Genomic DNA, 19,054 nt, shown 5'->3' with positions numbered 1-19,054 from the left:
CAAGTTTTATATATATATATATATATATATATATATATATATATATATATATATATATATATATAAAATATTATATAGGGAGTACTCAATAATTTGATGCATTTGCATGGGTGATGCATGCCACCTTGGCCTCTCATCAGAATTTCGTCCATTCCATCATGGACTTAATTACTCCCAAACACGTAGCTTATATTCAGACTCAATATCACCATGTACAAGAGGACAATGTTAACCTACCTCCAGGCAGAGAATCATTGTTTTTAAAGCACTTTAGAAACCTAAGGGAGAAAACTTAAGATATCACTCTGATGCAGAGAGGCACAGTAAACAGCTGAAGAGCAAACTTCCCATGATGTATTATTCCTGCCCAGACACCAAACTGGAGGCCGACACCTCACCCTCTTGTGACTTTAGAGGGGAACAGCCAATACGAGTGATTGTCAGAATGTAGTTTTTTTATATAAAATGTTCCCGTCAGTCAAGGGGAAATGTGTGCTGAAACACTGTGTATAGTGAGTGTGGCTTAGAGGCACTAAAGCACAAGATGCCATTTAAAGTCTGCTTCAGGAAAACCAGGTCAGCGTTAGCTCCCCACTGCAATTGGACATGATTCCAGACCATAGGGCCGTGGGTGCCAGCCTTGGGGAACACCACTCCACTGGGTACCACTGCAACGGATGTGCTACTACTGTAAGCCATACTGAGAATTCTCTTAAGCAACTGATGTAACTTAAGTATTTCTCCATGAACGGCCTTGGCATTGCTTTTGTGCCCACATGTACTGTTTGAGGCCTTCCATGTGATTTGTGTTCTGGTCCCCAGAATGAATTGGGCCTGCCTAGTTTTTTTAGGCCTCCTCATGGTTTTTGTTTGTTTCTGTTTACATGTGAGTTCCATTCAGTGTGAAATACATCACATCTCTCTAACACAACCACACTATTGAATGGTTTTCACTTTATTTTTCTAATCTGCATTTCAAAGGATGTATGTGTAAAGTGAAGATAAATTTTGAAAAAATTCTACTCTTGTTAGTCTAATATACATTGTAAAAACTGCCTAATCTAATCTATCTTCTAAATAAAATAAATATTATAAAAGTACTTGAAGATAGCTGAAATGTTTATAGGGGCTTAGAGAACTGGCTCAGTGGTTAGAAGCACTAGCACTTGGGTTCAGGTCCCATCACCCACACGGTGGCTCACAACCACATCCTACTCTAGTTGCAATGCCTTCTTCTGACTTTACATACATGTGTTCAGGCAAAACACACAAAACAAATTGGAGAAATTTTTAAAAAAAATTTATGTATTCTAATTTTAGTCAACTAAAATGTGAGGAAATTTAGTAAAATAATGTCAGTAGGAAGTTATGTACACCATGCATTTTTCTGTTTTATTAAAAAAAATTACACAATTTATGCTCAGTACACATCCAAACAATAGAAACAGGTACACAAAGAAATCCATGTATCCAGGTCCCAGTCTCATGCCCAGAAGTTTTACGTATCATTCTAGAAATGTTCTGTTATTAAGAGAAAAAAAAAAAGACCCTAATACATTGTTTCACAACATGCTTTTAAAACAACCATTTCATGGGTGTATTTCTTCATCCATCCGGTCTGACTCATCAGGCCGCTCATTTTTTTTTTTTTTTTTTTGGTTTGGTTTTTCAAGACAGGGTTTCTCTGTGTAGCCCTGGCTGTCCTAAAACTCACTTGGTAGACCAGGCTAGCCTCGAACTCTCAAACTCAGAAATCCGCCTGCCTCTGCCTCCCAAGTGCTGGGATTAAAGGCGTGCGCCACCACCGCCTGGCCTAGGCAGCTCATTTTTAAAGGGCTGCTGCTAGGTCTGCCTGGCTGCCTATGGGTGGAAACTTGAATTGCTCTCCAGTATCTTACACACGGGGGTAAGCAATAAGAAAACCTTGCCCTGTAAATGGAAGTAGAGTCTTACTGATGAGAAATGCTGTGGGCAGAGTCTCACGATCAACTCAGACTTGCAAGCAGTACAGTGGGGTTTGGGGGTGGACTGGAGCTTGCAGTATTCACTGCTTTGAGGAACAAGGCCCTTGCTGTGGCAGTTCCAGTCTTCAACTCTGTACCTAACTCTGTCTCATGAGCAACTGCAAGTCACTCCGAGAAGTGAGGATTGCACAGAGAAAGGCCACTGTTCACGTCAGGAAACCAGTACACACTCAGTAAGTATCTTCAGTGCAACCCCTCATAGTCATTTAATAGCAGTAGATTCCTTCCAATCTGTCCACGATCGTAACTAGACGTTGGCCCCAGAAGTGATTCACATCCTCTGAAGGTTCCAGACTACACTCAGTCCCCAACCCCCAAATCTGAACTACTCTGAAATTCTGACATTTGAGCATCATGTTGGATTAGAGCTGCTCGCAATGACGTTTACTGTTTAACTCCGTCAGCTGGAAGATCCCTTTAAAGGAAGGTGTAAGTTCCGGTGAGCTGACGTAAGACTGCATTTACTCTTTGATTCTCTGGTGAAACCGGTGCAACAATCAGAACGTCGTCTTTATTGCTAAAGCCTTCTTTTTCACATCCACATCGTGATGGCGAGTCAAAGCTTTCATTTTCTGGGCACATTCTTCTCCATATAACAGGAAAAACAATGACCCTCCAGCAAAATGAAGCCGATTAGCTAACTGGCCTTCCACTTTGAGGCAATTATTTATATTCTGAAACATCGTAAGAGCCCGAAGAAGAATCTCATTTGCCATTTGGCCGTCATACAGGGAAAGGAATGAAGAATCCACCTGAAAGAGGAACCAGTGTCATTGTCGTATTTTAAAACAGCATCCACTAGTTAACACTGTAAAAGTCTGACCCCAGGCAAGCAACCTCAACCCCTAACTTACACACCTGTAATTTTTATTCGATGTTACAAGTGAAAATGAGGTTTTGTTAGCCGAAAAACTAAGATTTCTTTGGAACCTCAGAGTGTAGCCATTTGGGAAACCAACCATTTTAGGATCTAGCCAGTTTTGTAAGAACTCATCAGTAATCAGTATTATTGCTTACACACAGTTCGGTGAATGGGGGAGCAGGTGGCTCTATTTCTGCAGGTAGAGAATTTCGAGTCACCCCCACAGAGCTTGGACTTCTTCATAGCACAGGGACTGTTTCAACGATTTGTTACATGTTTCCAGCAATCTTGCTAGTTTGTTAACATGGTTGCTTCGCCTAAGTTCCATGGAAACATTGAGCTTCCTAGTGCCAGCATTCAGCTCAGCATGGAGCACACACAGGAGACTCAACACTGTTGTTTCAGCAAATGCTGAGGTACATGTGCATAAGACAAACCAAATTTTAAAATGCATTGACAGAAATATACTGCAAATTGGGCAGAGATGGAAAGTTCACTGGTGCCACAGAAAAGTTTGAAAAAAACAAAATATGCTTAATACTCATCTTCAGAAATAATTCCTGTGAATGTTTTTAGGCAAACCTTTCCAGATCTATTTGTCGAAATCTATGTATGTGTACATTTACAAAGCGGGTAGGTAATCTCAGTATGTGTACATTTACAAAGCGGGTAGGTAATCTCAGTATGTGTACATTTACAAAGCAGGTAGGTAATCTATGTATGTGTGCTTTTATGAACCAAGTAGGTGGTAATCTACTTACTTGGGCACTCAGTAGTGTTTCTGTCATGGCTGGATTCTCGGACATATTCAAAAGCAGCTTCAAAACCTGAACCTGCCAAAAGAATACATCAGCAAGCATGACCTTTCTAAGATGCCATCCTCTCACCCCACTGCCCAGGAAATTCCTGTCTGCACCTCAAGGCCTAGCTTCGTCCTCTCCCTGAAGTCTGCTCAGTTCCTCTAGCGATCGGCACCTCTGTCAGAGAGGCCCTCCTCACTCAGTGCCATCTAAACCTCACTTTCTGGGTCAACTGCTGGGGAGACAGGAAGAACTTAGCAAAAGTCTTCTCTATACTGTACGTCTGCTGTGTGTTAAATCATTCTTTTTATTCCTGTTTGTACATGTGTACATACATGGTCACATGTATGTGTGGACACATGGTCACATGTATATGCATGGGAAGGCCAGAGTCTCCTTGTCTACTCTTCCCTGAAAAGTGGTCCTCACTTGAACCCAGAATTCACCGTTTAGCTAGTCTGGCCACCTTGTTTTAGGGACCCTACCTCACACCCCCTGTGCTGGGGTTACAGGCAGGCCACCCACACCACATTTCCAGGGCACTGGGACCAGAACTCCTGATCTCATGTCTGCACAACAAATACTTCACACATAGAACCATCTCTCCAGCTCTTAAATCTCTTCGTTATGAGTGCTGGGAAGGAGACTCTGTCTCTGAAACAACAGAAATCTCTCAAAGCCTAGTTCAGTTCTCATGAGAGTTGTTACAGTTCTGGAACAGTTTGGTCACCATGACTAAACACTAGGATCATTTTTTTTCTACTAGTTTATTATGAATCTTGGAGGTTCAGATGAAATGTGAAAAATGTTTTATGATCATTTAAATGGGAAGTGATATTAAAATGATTTAATACCTAATTAAAATTCTAGCATTCTTATCTCTGAAAAATTAGTAATAATAATATGTCTTTAAATGTTTAGACTTATTTTATGTATAGGAATTTTTTTGACTGTATATACGTATATGCACCATGTGTATGCAATGCCTGCAGAGATCAGAAGAGGGCACTGGAGCCTCTGGAACTGGAGTTACCAATAGTTATGTGGGTATTTGGAACCAAGACTGGGTCCTTTGCCAGGGCAACACATGCTATTAAGTGCTGAGCCCCAGCCCCAGGATATCTGTTTGTAAAACACTAGCCTACATTTTTTACAAGACAGCAGAAATTAAAGGGAGGAGAAGGAGGGTACTAAAGCCAAGAAGAAATAACATCACTTCTCACTAGACTCAGGAAGGCTCCAGAATGCACATTTTTATAACGTATTAAACAGGCAATAGATACTGACCATAGAACTTTGGGGGAGAGGGTGATAGGGATCAGACCTATAGTCCCCTGGACAAGGCAAACACCATTCTACCAAGGTCTACCTTGGGCCTAGAACATTTACATAATACTGTATGCCTACAACTCCTTTGGTCACATATGAACTTAACTATTAAAGTGAAGATGGTAAAGCTTTGCTTAATCTCATTTTTACCATCTTCTAAGTTTAGTAAAGTGAACACATGGTCATGGTAAAATGTCAAGCTGTGCAAAAGAGAACAAGGTAAAGACAAACGCCTGATGCTAGAGGCCCATCTAGACTCAAAGTGGGGACCCTGCCAACCTGTTTAGGCAGGATCCTGTTTTTTCAGGCAGGTGTTTCTAGGGAAATTATGGATTCTTAGGACAGCCAGAGTGACTTCTGACCTTTCGGTGCCCTCCAGAGAGCGACTGGGACATCTCAGCTGGCATGATGCAATCCCAGTCTAAGATATAACGTGCCCAGCTGAAGAGATGGCTCAGTGGTTAAGAGCACGGCTGCTCTTCCAGAGGTCCTGAGTTCACTTCCCAGCACCACACGGTGGCTCACCATGTAATGGGAGCGGATGCCCTCTTCTACTATGCAGATGTACGTGTCAACAAAACACACCCGTATACATAAACAAATAAATCTTAAAAGAAAACCAAAGTTGTCCCCTGATTTCCATGTACACACTTGGCAACATACCCTTTTCCCATCATATATGCAGATAATAAATAAAATTTAAAAATAAAATCACATCTGGTACAATCAAATACCCATGCATTTTGCTTTCAATTGTCTGCAAGAATACAAGTTTACCATTACAAACTAGCCAATCTACATACTACAGTGTGCTTTAAAAACACAGCAAAAAGAATGGACTTTAACACAAGAGATTTACTCAGACTTCCTGAGGTGTCTCCTGAGGCCTTAGCGGCCAGCTTTACCTCTGCTGCCTCCAACATTTGTACAACTGGACGAAGGAAGCCTTCGTGCATCTGATCCCCTTCACTTAGTACTACATGGCTGTGGTGTAAGGAGATTTCAACAGATAATGTCTGAACCAAACCATTTTGTGACGAGGGTAATGGAGGGCTGGGGACATAGTACAGCTGTGGAGTACATGCCTGGGTTCCCTCTTCAGGACAATATAAAACCAGGCAAGGCAGTGTATGCCTGTGACTCCAGCACTCAGAAGTACCGGGAAGATAAGAAGCCCAAAGTCAGCCTCTGCTACAGAGTGAGACTGAGGCCAGCCCAGGAGTTTGATCCTCCAAAAATCCATGTACAGGCTGAAAGAGAAAACTGATTCCACAAAGCTGCCCCTCTAACTTCCACGTATGCTTTATGCCACACTTCCACCATACACACACACACACACACACACACACACACACACACAACCTACCATAACACACAGACACCTACCATAAACACAGACATCTACCATAAACACACACCCACCATAAACACACACACACACACACATACACACATCCACCATAAAACACACACACACCATAAACACATACACACACACATCCACCATAAACACAGACACCCACCGTAAATACACACAATCTACCATAAACACAGACACACATCCACCATAAACATACATTTACCATAAACACACACACACAATCTACTATAAACACACACCTACCATAAAGACACACACACACCCACCATCAACACACACACACCCACCAGCAACACACACACATACACACATCCATCATAAATACACACATCCATCTACCATAAACACATCCATCACATCCACACATCCACCATAAACACACACACAACACACATCCACCACACATACACACCTACCATAAACACTTATATACCAATAAAAAAATAAAAAATAAAACCTTTTTTAAAAAAATAAAACAGGGCTGGTAAGAGGCTGAGTGGGCAAAGGGCCTGCCACCAAGCCTGAGAACCTTGACAGTTCAATCACTGGACTGCATGTCGGAAGGAGAGAACTGACTCCTGTGAGTTGTCATCTGACCTTGATATGTGCCTCCCTTCCTAAACATCAATGTAATAATAACAATGACGATGACGATAATGGCAATAAGCTGCATGTGACATGAAAAGGGAGAGGAACACTGGGGAGGAGAAGGCTAAGTGGGACACGCAGGGCTGGGGAGGGGAGGAAGAAAACAAGCCATATATAAAACAAATACAAACCACATATAAAAAAGAAATCAATGGAACCCATTACTTCGTATGCTAATCTTAGAAACTGGTCTATCATAAGCTACAGCTTCCTGTCACTGTTTCTCAGAATTCTTTTACTTCCTATTTCTGGGTAATGATGCCAGGGATTCCAGAAGAACATGATTTTACTGATTCTCAGAAAATGGCCTGAGGCAAAAATCACAGCACAAGATCTCCACACATGGATTCTGCAATTCAATGTTAGCGATAAAAGTAATACACTTTCTTGGGCTTGTGTAAGTATTTTTATAAACTTTAAGTGGACTATTTTTTCTTTTTGACACAGGGTTTTTCTATGTAGTCCTGCCTGTTGGGATATGCGATATGGACCAGGCTGACTGTGAACTCACACAGATCTACCTGCTCTGCTGGGATTAAAAACACCACTATCTTTTCATAAGGAAATCACAGGGTCGAAATATGGTCTGGCATTTCATATCCTTTTTTTTTTCCTCTCTGGAACTCATTACTTAGACTAAGCAGACCTCCAACTCACAGAAATCTGCCTGCCTTGAGAGAACTGAGATTAAAGGTCCATGCCACCATACAAGGACCAGAAAGTCAATCTCAGTAAGACTGATGCAACAGCTTTTCAAAACTGACTGCCACACTTCCTAGTCCCACCTTGGTGCTTCCGTTTCCGACAGACAGCAGATGGAACAGGCCACTGATGTAGCTGCCGAGCAGGTACTGGTATTCATTGGTGACCATCATGTTTGTCAGCAGCCTCAGTCCAGCCAGTTGCACGGCAGAGTTCAGGGAATCAGCAAGCACTTCCTCACAGACTTGACGGACATACATCTGAAAGTGGGAGAGAAACACTGAGCAACTCCAGCTATCCAGAACCCTTTACTAAGTGGCTACTGTTCTGTACAACAGAGTAGGTTTGACTGCTCGGGATGAGTGAGTTCTTCAGAAAAGATGGCATTTGGGTCTGGCCCTCCAACTTCGGTGACCATTTTATTTAAAGCTGTCTTTGTTAATAACCTGGCATTGTGCCGAGACCAAAGGCCTAAACTTAGCTCAAGACTGCTCTTAAGTAGTGAGGTGAGCACATGTGCTTATGTGTGTGTGTGATGCCACACTACTAACGAACTCCACTGAGGACATGCAATGAGGTATTCGCCACACTACTATCGACCTCCACTGAGGACATGCAATGAGGTATTTGGGAGTACTTATATCTCATGCATGAGTTTCCGGGTTGGAAAAATTATTACTAAATCTGGATGTCATCAAAAACTATAAAATGCAAGAAAATATTCCTAATTTCAGGCACCAAGAAATGATCAACTAACTGTCCAATATACATCATTAATGTTTATGAGAAACTCCAAATGCACCCATGCTACCATAGATGTGGCCACGTGACAGTAAGGATGCAGAGATCAAATGTTTAAGTTCTAAATTACACTTAGGAGCCACCTGTTTCTCTTTGGTCATAGTTTTACTGTGACTCCTGGCTGATGGTGAGGGTGGAACCTACGAAGGTGGACTGGATGTCTGAGTGTAACAATCGACACCCATCAGTTGCTTATCTTCATCTGGTACCCACTCTCCTTCGGATTTGTTTTCTCCTCATGACCTTAAGAAGGGCTCACTCCTCCTCTCCTTACTTAGACCAAAAATAACACCCATCTGTGTCTCTATTCTGTTCCACAAAACCAAGTTTAAAACACTGATTTGTGTTTGCTTGGTTTCTTGTTTCCCTGAGTCTTTCTGCTGGTGTGCTGGTGTGCTGGTGTGCTCTGTATATCTGGCGTCACTGTTTTTATTTTTTATTTATTTTTATTTTTTTTATTTTTTTGGTTTTCTCGAGACAGGGTTTCTCTGTGTGTAGCCCTGGCTGTCCTGGAACTCACTCTGTAGACCAGGCTAGCCTCGAACTCTCGAACTCAGAGATCCGCCTGCCTCTGCCTCCCAAGTGCTGGGATTAAAGGCGTGTGCCACCACCGCCCAGCATCACTGTTTTTAGTACTCCTGAATTAAATGGAAATCTACCTAGGAGATAGTGCTGTTCTAGTTTCCATGGACGGACTGTCTAGACCTGCCAGCTCCCAGTAATGACACAGACTTATTATTTATGAAAGCTTGGGCCATAGCAAGGCTACCTCCCAGCTAGCTCATCTTACTTAATTATCCCATTTATTCTAGGCCAAGTGGCCTGTTACCTCTTAGTATGACCTCTCAGTATGACCGACCTCCTCTGTGTCTGGCTGGTGAATCCCTGTGCCTGAATCTTTCCCAGAGTTCCTATCTCTAACCCAGTGTCCTTCCTATCCTCTCCTGCCCTGCTACAGACCCTCGGCTCTTTATTAAAGCTGAGGCAGGCGAAGGAGAAGAATGTTTACAAAACACCAAGACAGATGATGCTTCATTAAAATAATAGTACCAAAGTCCTACTCTCTGCTAGTACAGAAATCAACATCTGAATAATGCAAAGAGAACCTTTACACAGTGCACAAGATCGTAGCAATCAGTCAGTTTCTTTACAGGTAGTTGTTGCCCATGAGGTTACAGAGGACTGTTCGCTTCACTGCCTACCTGAGTCACTTTCTCTTTTATATAGACACTTGATGCATTTTTATTCCAGATAACTTACCCTTATCCTAGGCTGATTTTCAACATTCACACTCAGGTTACTTAGTGCAATTAAAGCTTTCTCTTTAATACTTGGGTTCAGGGAGTTGATTCTGCTTGCAATAATTGGGATACCACCCAAGTTACGAATAACGGCCTAAGAGAGAGGAGAAAATGGACCATAGCTTCAATATGCAGCCCTTTTATTGATTGCATGCATCTAGAAATGCAACTAAAATCAACACTGGAGAAACAATCTTCACATATACAAATCTTCTTTTTAGAAACTTTTCTTACTTTAGAGAGACTGTGCTTATGTGTATGTGTGTGTTTGTTTATGTGTGCGTGCAGAGGGCAACCTCAGCTGTCATTCCTTTTTATTTATTTATTTATTTATTTTTGAGACAGCTCTTTCATTGGCTAAGTATGAATATACAATATTCTGAAATACCTCTTATATTCCAAGATGGGAGTTTCTGCTAATAGCCAAAGTTAATAATACATTTGGAAGTCACTTAAGATTGCTAGCTTACTATATACTCAAACTGTTTTTACTTAGTTTAAGAGAAAAATATAACAACCAATATTGCCTTGGGTTTCCCACGAAATCAGCAATCAACATTTACAACCTAAACTAATGCAGAGCTGCAATCTTGAGTTAGTTTCTTTCTTGCCCCTGACCCAGAATAATGCATTAGCTGAAAGCAGCAAACACAGAATCTGAAAGTAACTATTTATGGATACTGGCTGAGAAACAGGGTTTATTATCAGGGTCACTTGTGATCAGTTGGGGCCAGTAACTTAATCCCTCGTAAAATTGTTATAGATTTCTACAAAGTGTTCCCCCCTTCCGCACATGATGTTTTCTATGCAGTTTGTGGTGGTTTGAATGAAAATGTTCCCCACAGCCCCATAGGGAGAAGCATTCTTAGGAGCTGTGGCCTTATTGGAGAAAGTTTGTCAGTGGAGGCTGGCTTTGAGGTTTCAGATGGTCAAGCCAGGCCTAGGAGCTCAGTTTCCCTACCTGCTTGCTGCCTGCTGATCCTGACAGAGAACCCTCAGCTCCTTCTCCATGTCTGCCTGCATGCCACCATGACAGTAATGGACTCAACCTCTGAACTGGAAGCCAGCCTCAATGAAATGTTTTCCATTATAATTGCCATGGTCATGGTGTCTCTTCATAGCAGTAGAAACCCTGACTAAGACACTGTTCAATAAAGAGTGAGGATCTCTGTGGGCACAGACATCACACATGGGCATACACCAGGCAGACACACATAGGGACTCAGGTCACACAGACAGGACGAAAGACACAGGAAACATGGAGTAGATCATTCTTGGTTAAATGTGACACATTCATTATGGTGACTGAAAGCTAATCACTAATATGTATAATCTGTGCAACCACACACATGAGGTCAATGGGGCCTCCTCAGGGATCACTGTTCTGTCTCCACCTTGCTAGCACTAAGGTGACAGGTGTGTGCCACACCTGGCTTTTTGTTTGTAAGGTGAGCACTTTACCCTCCTCGGCCTAATTTTACACTTACTTATTTAATTTCATTATTGACTCTTCTTTTGACGTGTGGGAGTGTGAATATTCGTGTATGTGGGATCATGTTCACATATATGACCCAGAGGTATTGTTTCTCAGAAGCTGTCTTAGTTCTGAGACAGGGTCTCTCATTAGCATCTGGGACTTGTTGATTAGGCTACACTTAAGCCAATGAGCCCTGGGGACTACCTGTCACTGCTTCCCTAGTGCTGGGGTTACAGTGTGCTGTGGATTTGGTCTAATGTCGTTTGTATAATAATATGGTACCTAAAATTGCAAGAGAATCCACATATAAGACACTGAGGGCCCCTGCCCCTAGTTGGTTTAGATTAGTAAATAAAGTTGCCGGCAGCCAATAGCTGGGCATGGAGACAGAGGTGGGACTTTTAGGATTCCCAGGCAAGGGACTGAGGAGGAGGGAGAGATTGGCTGCCATGGAGGGGAAGGAAGAGAGACACCAGGCCTGAGAGCTGCAGAAGACAGACAGTCATCATGTAAGTGCCATGGAATGCCGATGAGGGGGCTGTGGGTCTGGGTCAGGGGCAGCAAGCATGGAATATAGATTTTAGTAAGTAATAACTCAGGAATATTAGAGGAGAGTGTATCAGTCACATGAAGGTTAAGAAGTGGCCCAGTCATTGAGCTGTTTACAACATATCCAAAGATAAATGCTGTGTGTGTGTGTTAGAGAGAGAGAGAGAGAGAGAGAGAGAGAGAGAGAGAGAGAGAGAGAGAACGAACACACACCCAAAACATTAGGGTGGGTAGCGAAGAAGGAAGAATGCGCACCACCACCATTGGGATCAATTTGAATGGCATTAATTGGGTTCAACTATGAATGGCGCCCAAAGTGGGGCTTCAACTCACGATTAAAAATAACTGGAGATTCCCAAATGGAAAAAAAGTGCCATGCCTTAAGATGAGGAGGTGGGGAGAATTGGTTTCTTAGCAGGGGTGTGTGGTTTCTGTCCAAGCTTCGTGGGTTTGGGACTAGGACAAAAGGCATGCTAAAGTGGTGCACATAATTTGGGGTTCATGCTGTAAGCTAGGACTCAGCTTTATCCCCCAAGCTGACCCAAGCAACTGGGGTGGTAGGCTTAGAATCCAGCCTGAGCTCTTCTCAAAGGCTTCTAAGCAGCCTCAGAGAGACTGAGCTTAGAGGTGCTGGCAGCCCCTGCTGTACAAGGAGACAGGCTGCTCAGAAGGCAGAGAGAGACAGACTGTAGAGGCTGTTTGCCTCCTACAATCAAGTAAAGAGATTAGATACAATAAAATTTTAGGAAGTCAATGCTTCATAAACAATTGGGTTCTCTGAATGTGGGCTGCACAAGAATTCTGGGATTGCTTATCCTGGCATATGACACTGTCAGCCTGAGAATAGGTTTATACAGTAAATAGAAGGAATTTAACTGAAGTTAAATAGTCAAGGATATTAATTCAATTCATATAAAAAGAAAGGTGATATAATATATATACACCCAGAGATATTAATCCACAAAAGAGAAAATAAATAAAAAAATCATTTAATTGCTTTTAAGGATAGAAAGGAGAAATAATGGTAATTGCTTTAAAGGAAATTTTAAAAGTCTATACCATGGCAAACAATTGGGTTCTTTGAACATGGGTTCCACAGGAATTCTGAGATACCTTAACCTGGCATATAACACTGTCAGCCTGAGAATAGGCTTATAGAGTAAATAAGATTTAAGTTAAATAAGAAAAGATATCAATTCTACTCATATACAGAGAAAGATCTGGGTCCAAGACAGCAAAGATGGAATGCAGATTTTAATAAACAATTACTTGGGAATATCAGAGGGTACATCAGTTACAAGGAGGTTAAGAAGTGGCTCAGCCATTGAGCTGTCTAAGACATATCCAAATATAAAGGTTTTGTGTGTGTATGTGTGTGTGTTTCTTTCGAGAACCCAAAACATTGGGGTGGGTAGCAAAACAACCCATGTGCCACCAGGATCAATTTAAATAGCGTTAATTGGGTTCAAGTACATAGTACATGCTGGGATTGCAGTGCATGCTGGGATTGAAGTGCATGGCACCAAGCCTGGGTTACACGGGGCAGTGCACTTTACCAACTGACCTAGCTCCCTTTGTTTTAACTGACACACACACACACACACACACACACACACACACACACACCCTGCCCCCCCCCACTATACATTAATGGAGTAGTTTGTATGTTTTAATATATGCATACATTGTATAATCACCTTAAATGCATGTATTTCCCCAAACATTTATCACTTTTAGTGGCAAAACCTTCAAATTTTTTTAGTTCAAAGTAAATCTTCATTGGTGTGAATGTTAACAAGAAGTATTGCTGAAAAAAACCCCACAAACTATTTTTCCTCATGCACTGTGGGGGAAGAACATTCAAATTATACTCTTGGATCTCAGCCATTTACACCGATTTGTGGTTACCACCAGCTAAAGGGCCACCTACATCAGGTCCTCTCCACCAAGACTGGCTGTCTCATTATGCTAGATGGTATCGCTGTCTCATGAAGGCACTGCTCAACTTTAAGTAAAAGACCACTTTCTGCTTTGTGTTGAACAGGAAGTGTTATGAACGTGATGTTAGTGTCCAGCTTCTCAGAAACTGCTTTCTGTGTCATTATCTGGCTGTGATTTTCTGAAGCAAAGAAAAGCAAATACTGTTGTAAGCACAAGTGGCCTGATATGGAGGCTCTGAGAGGTAAGTATGGGGCCGTAGCTACTAGTGTTGAGAGAGGAGGCTTACTTGGTTAGTGGAAAAGGCTGCATTATTTCCTAAGGTGATCAAGGCTCTTTCAGTAATTACAAGATTGTTGGTTGACTCCAGCAGGAACAGAAGTTTCGCAAGCTGATCCTCATTTAAGATTTCATCACAGGAGTCATCAGTTTCGTCTTCTGCATAAGAAGAAAGTCACTTAGAATTCACTAAAAAATCACCAGTTTTGTTTTTAATATGTGAAATGTTCAAACATATACTCTCATGCTAGGTACAGTTGTTTGGTTTTGTAAAGCTCAGGGACAATTTGCATGTTTGAGAAAAAAAAACGTAAGGCAGGCAAGCTATAAATCTTGGCATCTGTTGGGAAGAGGGAGATGGGATTAGAGGAAGAAGGTCATGGCTTTAAGAGCGTACATGGTGTCAGCAACAGAGGCTGGCCTGTGGGAGGAGAAGGAGCTACTGAGGACAGGGGAGGTGCAGTGTGTGCAAAAGCTTGCTTATGATTTCCTTTTGGCCAGGGTCTGAAAGGATAAAGAAAACAGTAATCTTTTCTGAGTAGGCAGGCCAACGTCAGAGCTCTACAGATGGCTGCTTAGCACTGAAGCACTTTAGATGTCCCCTTTCCCAGTGGGTGTGTGTGTGTGTATGCATTTTTTTAGATTTATTTATTTTATGTATGTGAGCACTCTGTAGCTGTCATCTGACACACCAGAAGAGGGCATTGGATCCCATTACAGACGGTTGTGAACCACCATGTAGTTGCTGGGAATTGAACTCATGACCTCTGGAAGAGCAGTCAAGAGAAGTGCTCTTAACCACTGAGCCATCTCTTCAACCTCTACATGTTTTATATCATTTGATTCTCAGGCATCCCTAGAAGGAAGATACTACTATTCTTCTGAGTTTATGTAGGATACGACAGCCCATGGCCATCAAGTATTAGCCAATGGTCTACATGATATATGTCTGTTAGTTAGGCACTGAATGTCAATAGCATGTATCCCTAATGCAGACAGCATTTTTTCTCTTATTTTAAATATCAGGTATACTTACCTGATTGGACATTTGCTTACAGAGCATTGATTAACTATGGCATTGGTTTTTGTACTAAGTAGATGAGGTGGACCGATTATCCTTTTAAGAGTCTAAAAGGCAGGAAACCCATGGAAACAGCTCAATCATGTTTCCAGTGTGGCACTGTGTTGCTTATCCACATTCAGGCGTCCTGCTAGATGATAGTCCAAGTTTTAGGAATTATTACGAATGAAATCTTTTCAATTAAATTTATATTGAATTCTTGTACATAGTGCTTAGATATAAGAAGCCACTAAGTGTATTTCTGTTGCATTCCAGCTTACCATATCTAATATTCAGTTAATTCTCTGGCATGTTTCTGACTCAAAATGAGTCATTTACAAATTAGAACTTTCTTTTTCTATAATCTTGCTTCCTTTGTACTTAAGTTTTATGATTCTTTTTTTTCTTGCTGAGATGCCTGGGACTCCAGGACAATGCTCAATAGCTGTGATAGAACCTCTCCTATTCTTGAACTTAATAAAGATGCAATTAATGTTTTAACATTAAATACCTTTAACTAAAGTATCTTTGCCTTTGACATTTGATAAGTGTTCTCCATCAATTTAGGAACATGTCTTTCTATTCTTAATGTTACAAGTTGTCAGAAATACCATTTTAATAACTTTTATACACTAGTATGTAGTTTTAAAAATATACTAATGCATTAAATAACATATAATTCTATCAATTCTCCATATATGTCCATCTGGCCTCTGTATATTAGTTCCCTGATAGATTTTCTTTAGTAATGATTGAATTAGTTTATATTATATGGATCAGGTTTTTATATCAAGTTGAATGATTTGATACTGTTTCCATCTTTTTTCAATGGCCTCAAAGAGACTTGTTTTTGGAGATAGGTTAGCCAAGATTGGCATTGATTCTTGATCTTCCTACCTCAGCCTGGTAGTGCTAGAATTAGAGTTGGGCAACACCTTCCTCTACTGGACCAACAACCTTCACAAGAGGAATTACACACTTCTCAACAGTTTAAGGCAAGAATAGATTTCTTGCAAATATAAGGATAGAACTTTGGGAAGGGACTGTGGGCAGCCTATTTTTAAAGCTGTCTGGCCCTGGTTTCCTTCCCAGTACCAAAGTGTATTGGTGCATGCTGTCAGGCCCAGCAACCAAGGAGATGGAGACAGGAGGATCAGAAGTTCGAGTTTTCTGCTATGCACTGAGTTCCAGGCCAGGGATACATCAGATCTTCTGCCTTAAAAAAAAGCAAAACCAACAAAAACCCACTATCACCACCACCACCACCACCACCACCACCAAGAAATAAACCACCCAAGTATTCTTGTATAGAAATATTTGACAGAGGGAAAACAAGCAAACAACCAACCAAAAAACCAACTAAACAAACAAACAAAAACCCTACAAATCAGGCTTTGTAAACAGGGCAAATGCTCATTTTCAAAAACTGCTTTCCTCTGTGACCAAAGGCAAAGGTTTTGTGCACAACCTTTTTTTTACTGCATTTCCTGAAGGAAATGGAGGGCTGGAGTATAAATCCAGTTGTTCCTGGTCCCTTCTAGTAAGTGCAAATTTTGAAAAGTAACTGCCAGTTGTACAACCCAAAGACATGTTTTCTATCTGCGTTTAATGGTGCCTTATTTTTGTTCTTGGGAAAGGCAATTAGCTCCCACCAATAGCTGCCTTAACTCTCAGCGAAGAAAATGATATTGTCGAGTCCTCTTGTTTTACGGACAAACTACTATTTATTTTGCATAGACCCAGGTACACAGGGATGTGGTGTCAGTAAAATGTTTTAATAATTACTCAATTTAAAAACAAAATACATTTCTCTACCTTTGAGAAGGGCAAGTTTTGGTCAGCAGATTTAACTTCAAATAGTTTCCCCAACAGTTTTCATGACTTAAACGACCCTTTTAGAAGGGTGTGTCTTCTGTAGGCTGAGATTCATATTTCCAACACACACACTCAGGTTGCAGGGATGCTACGGATGACAAATGCTGGCAGAATTGCACCTCAGGAATCCCTTCTCCAAATAACTACGAGAAGGCCCCTAAGAACCTTCTTACAGTAAGGGGAATCTCTTGTAACAACACAAAGGCTCAGGTCAAACATAAAAATGAGAGGCAACCATCTTGGCTCGGAAAAACCTCAGCTCTCGGCTGTGAAGCCGGAGGGAAGTAACAGAACACCTTGGGCAATGTTTTCAGCCCTTATTTTAAACAAAGAAGTGGGAGCAGGGAAGCGACTCAGGACCCACCCAAGGCAACCTAGGCTTTCAGACTCGTCTACCTCCAGCCTTCCTCCTCATGCAGTCGCGAGTGTCTACGGCACCTCCGACCTAGCCTGGCCTGAGGTGGTTCCGGAACCCCAAACTAGTCCGTGCCGGGCAGCCCATCGCCTCACCTGCAGACCGCGAAGGACGCGGCTGGCCCCCGCCTCGCCGCGGTCCTCGAGTCAGCCGGTAGATATAGTAGCAGGCGCTGGCGCCCAGGACCAGCCCTGCTGTCACCCAGCCCACGTCCCGCGCGCCACCCATGCTGCTGCTACCGAAAAGCAGGGAGCCAGGAAGCCAGGACCACATGCAGATGCAGCTGGGCCAGAACCAGCCTAGAGAAAGAAAATGGGGTTGGAGCTCCGCCTTCCGGAAGTCGCCCTGCTGAAATCGGAAGCCCCCCTACCCTGCGTGCTGCGGTGCCTTTCACCAGGCAAGCCGGACGCCCCTGCTGCTTGAAGCTTTTTCCTAGACCAAGACCTGGACCGCCCCCCGTGAGTCCCGCCCCTAGCTCCGCCCCAACACTCTTCAGCCCAACTATGCCCCGCCCTCTCATTTTACCCCGCCCCCGGCCGGTCCTGTTCTGCCCCGCCCCTTCCCGCTCTGCCCCGCCCCTCCCCACCAGGTTCTTCCTTCTATCTCCCGATTGGCTGAGACTGTTTGGCTCCATGGTTGCCGGGTAATACCCCGACGCGTCCCTCCTCTGCAGCGTGGACTGCAGTAACCTACAAAACGCAGTTTCTCAGTTCTGCTTCTGACCATGGCTTCACTACGCAGTGCCACCCCCAGGCTAAGGAGCTACTTCAGGGACAAGTACATTCCACAAATATGTGAGGTACTGGAGCCACATAGCCTCTAACACACAGAGGGCGTGGGGAGAGACCTGGAGAGGCAAGGAGATTCCTGGAGCTGGAATTAGGAAGGAGCAGGATGGGGGAGGCTGAAGTCAATTCAGGGTAACTAGAGAAAGAGGGGTAGGTTAGAGAAGGCCGAGGGGTGACGGTGGCTAAATCAGGGGTAAGGGTGACAAAGAAAGAGGAGGGGGGAAGTGACAATCTCCAGGGGGAAGAGCACATGGCCCGGGTTGAAAACCCCAAGTGTCAACTCCTTACCTATGTTACGTCTTGAGCAAGAAGTGAGTGGTGAGCCACTTGAAGACAAAATAGTTCAGGGGTTCTGGGACTAAGCATTGCCTCATCTCGCTGTTAGCAGGAGGGAAGAAGGGTCACCTGCCTCTGGACACAGCTTCACAATACACCCTTTTAGAGACCCGGGCAAAACCTGAGGTCTTGGTTTCAACAAGGAAATGAATTTTGGGGCCAGCTGATATGAAGCAAAGCTGGTTTCATTAAACGCAGAAACAAAAGTGCTCCATTAGAGAGAGTAGAACACACCTTATCAGACAACTGTGGGCTTCTGAAGAGAAAGTCGAACTTAAGTGTCTTCACAATGCAGACATAGGTATATTTTTTTTCTTATGGCTCTCAAGGTTACATTTCCAAATGTTGCCAAGAAGCCACTAACCCTTTTCTTTTTCTTTATTAATTTACTTACTCACTTTACATCCCGATGGTAGGCCACCCCCCTCCTCTCCTCCCAGTCCCATCCTTACAAATCCCTCCCCCATCACCTCCTCCCCTTATCGAGAA

The 19,054-nt window shown here is 42.7% G+C and overlaps 2 protein-coding genes across 4 annotated transcripts in view; one reads left to right on the top strand and one right to left on the bottom strand.

The window, feature by feature from the left end:
• Positions 1 to 1,717: 1,717 nt before the first annotated feature.
• Positions 1,718 to 17,865, bottom strand: Armc10 (armadillo repeat containing 10). Its single transcript, XM_028789201.1, has 7 exons — positions 17,812 to 17,865; positions 17,537 to 17,740; positions 14,102 to 14,250; positions 9,808 to 9,942; positions 7,830 to 8,006; positions 3,648 to 3,719; positions 1,718 to 2,776 (listed from the first exon to the last, which is right to left on the bottom strand). The coding sequence occupies exons 2-7, from the start codon at positions 17,712 to 17,714 to the stop codon at positions 2,522 to 2,524; spliced, it is 966 nt and encodes a 321-aa protein (XP_028645034.1). The 5' UTR covers positions 17,715 to 17,740; positions 17,812 to 17,865; the 3' UTR covers positions 1,718 to 2,521.
• A 231-nt stretch (positions 17,866 to 18,096) lies between these two features.
• The window catches only part of Fbxl13 (F-box and leucine rich repeat protein 13), a 171,630-nt gene continuing 170,672 nt past the window's right edge, over positions 18,097 to 19,054 (top strand). For 2 of the 3 annotated variants that reach the window (XM_028789166.1, XM_028789165.1), the window contains exon 1: positions 18,097 to 18,240. In XM_028789166.1, the coding sequence (XP_028644999.1) occupies positions 18,166 to 18,240 (75 nt within the window). In that variant the 5' untranslated portion in view covers positions 18,097 to 18,165. The remainder of the gene's footprint in view (positions 18,241 to 19,054) is intronic. The other variant, XM_028789167.1, reaches the window with a different exon arrangement.

Source organism: Grammomys surdaster, unplaced genomic scaffold (assembly GCF_004785775.1).
Source record: "Grammomys surdaster isolate TR1022 unplaced genomic scaffold, NIH_TR_1.0 125793, whole genome shotgun sequence".
In the NCBI taxonomy this organism is placed as follows: domain Eukaryota; kingdom Metazoa; phylum Chordata; class Mammalia; order Rodentia; family Muridae; genus Grammomys; species Grammomys surdaster.
The sequence above is the reverse complement of the archived record's forward strand: the minus strand, read 5'-3'. Positions and strand labels throughout refer to the sequence as shown.

Coding starts and splice junctions, on each gene's coding strand:
- Armc10 (XM_028789201.1), bottom strand. CDS start 17,714: ATGTGGTCCTGGCTTCCTGGCTCCCTGCTTTTCGGTAGCAGCAGCATG. Junction 9,943..14,101: donor CAGCCTTTTCCACTAACCAA/GTAAGCCTCCTC, acceptor CCTCTCTCTTAG/GCCGTTATTCGTAACTTGGG. Junction 8,007..9,807: donor AAAATCAGCCTAGGATAAGG/GTAAGTTATCTG, acceptor TCCCACTTTCAG/ATGTATGTCCGTCAAGTCTG.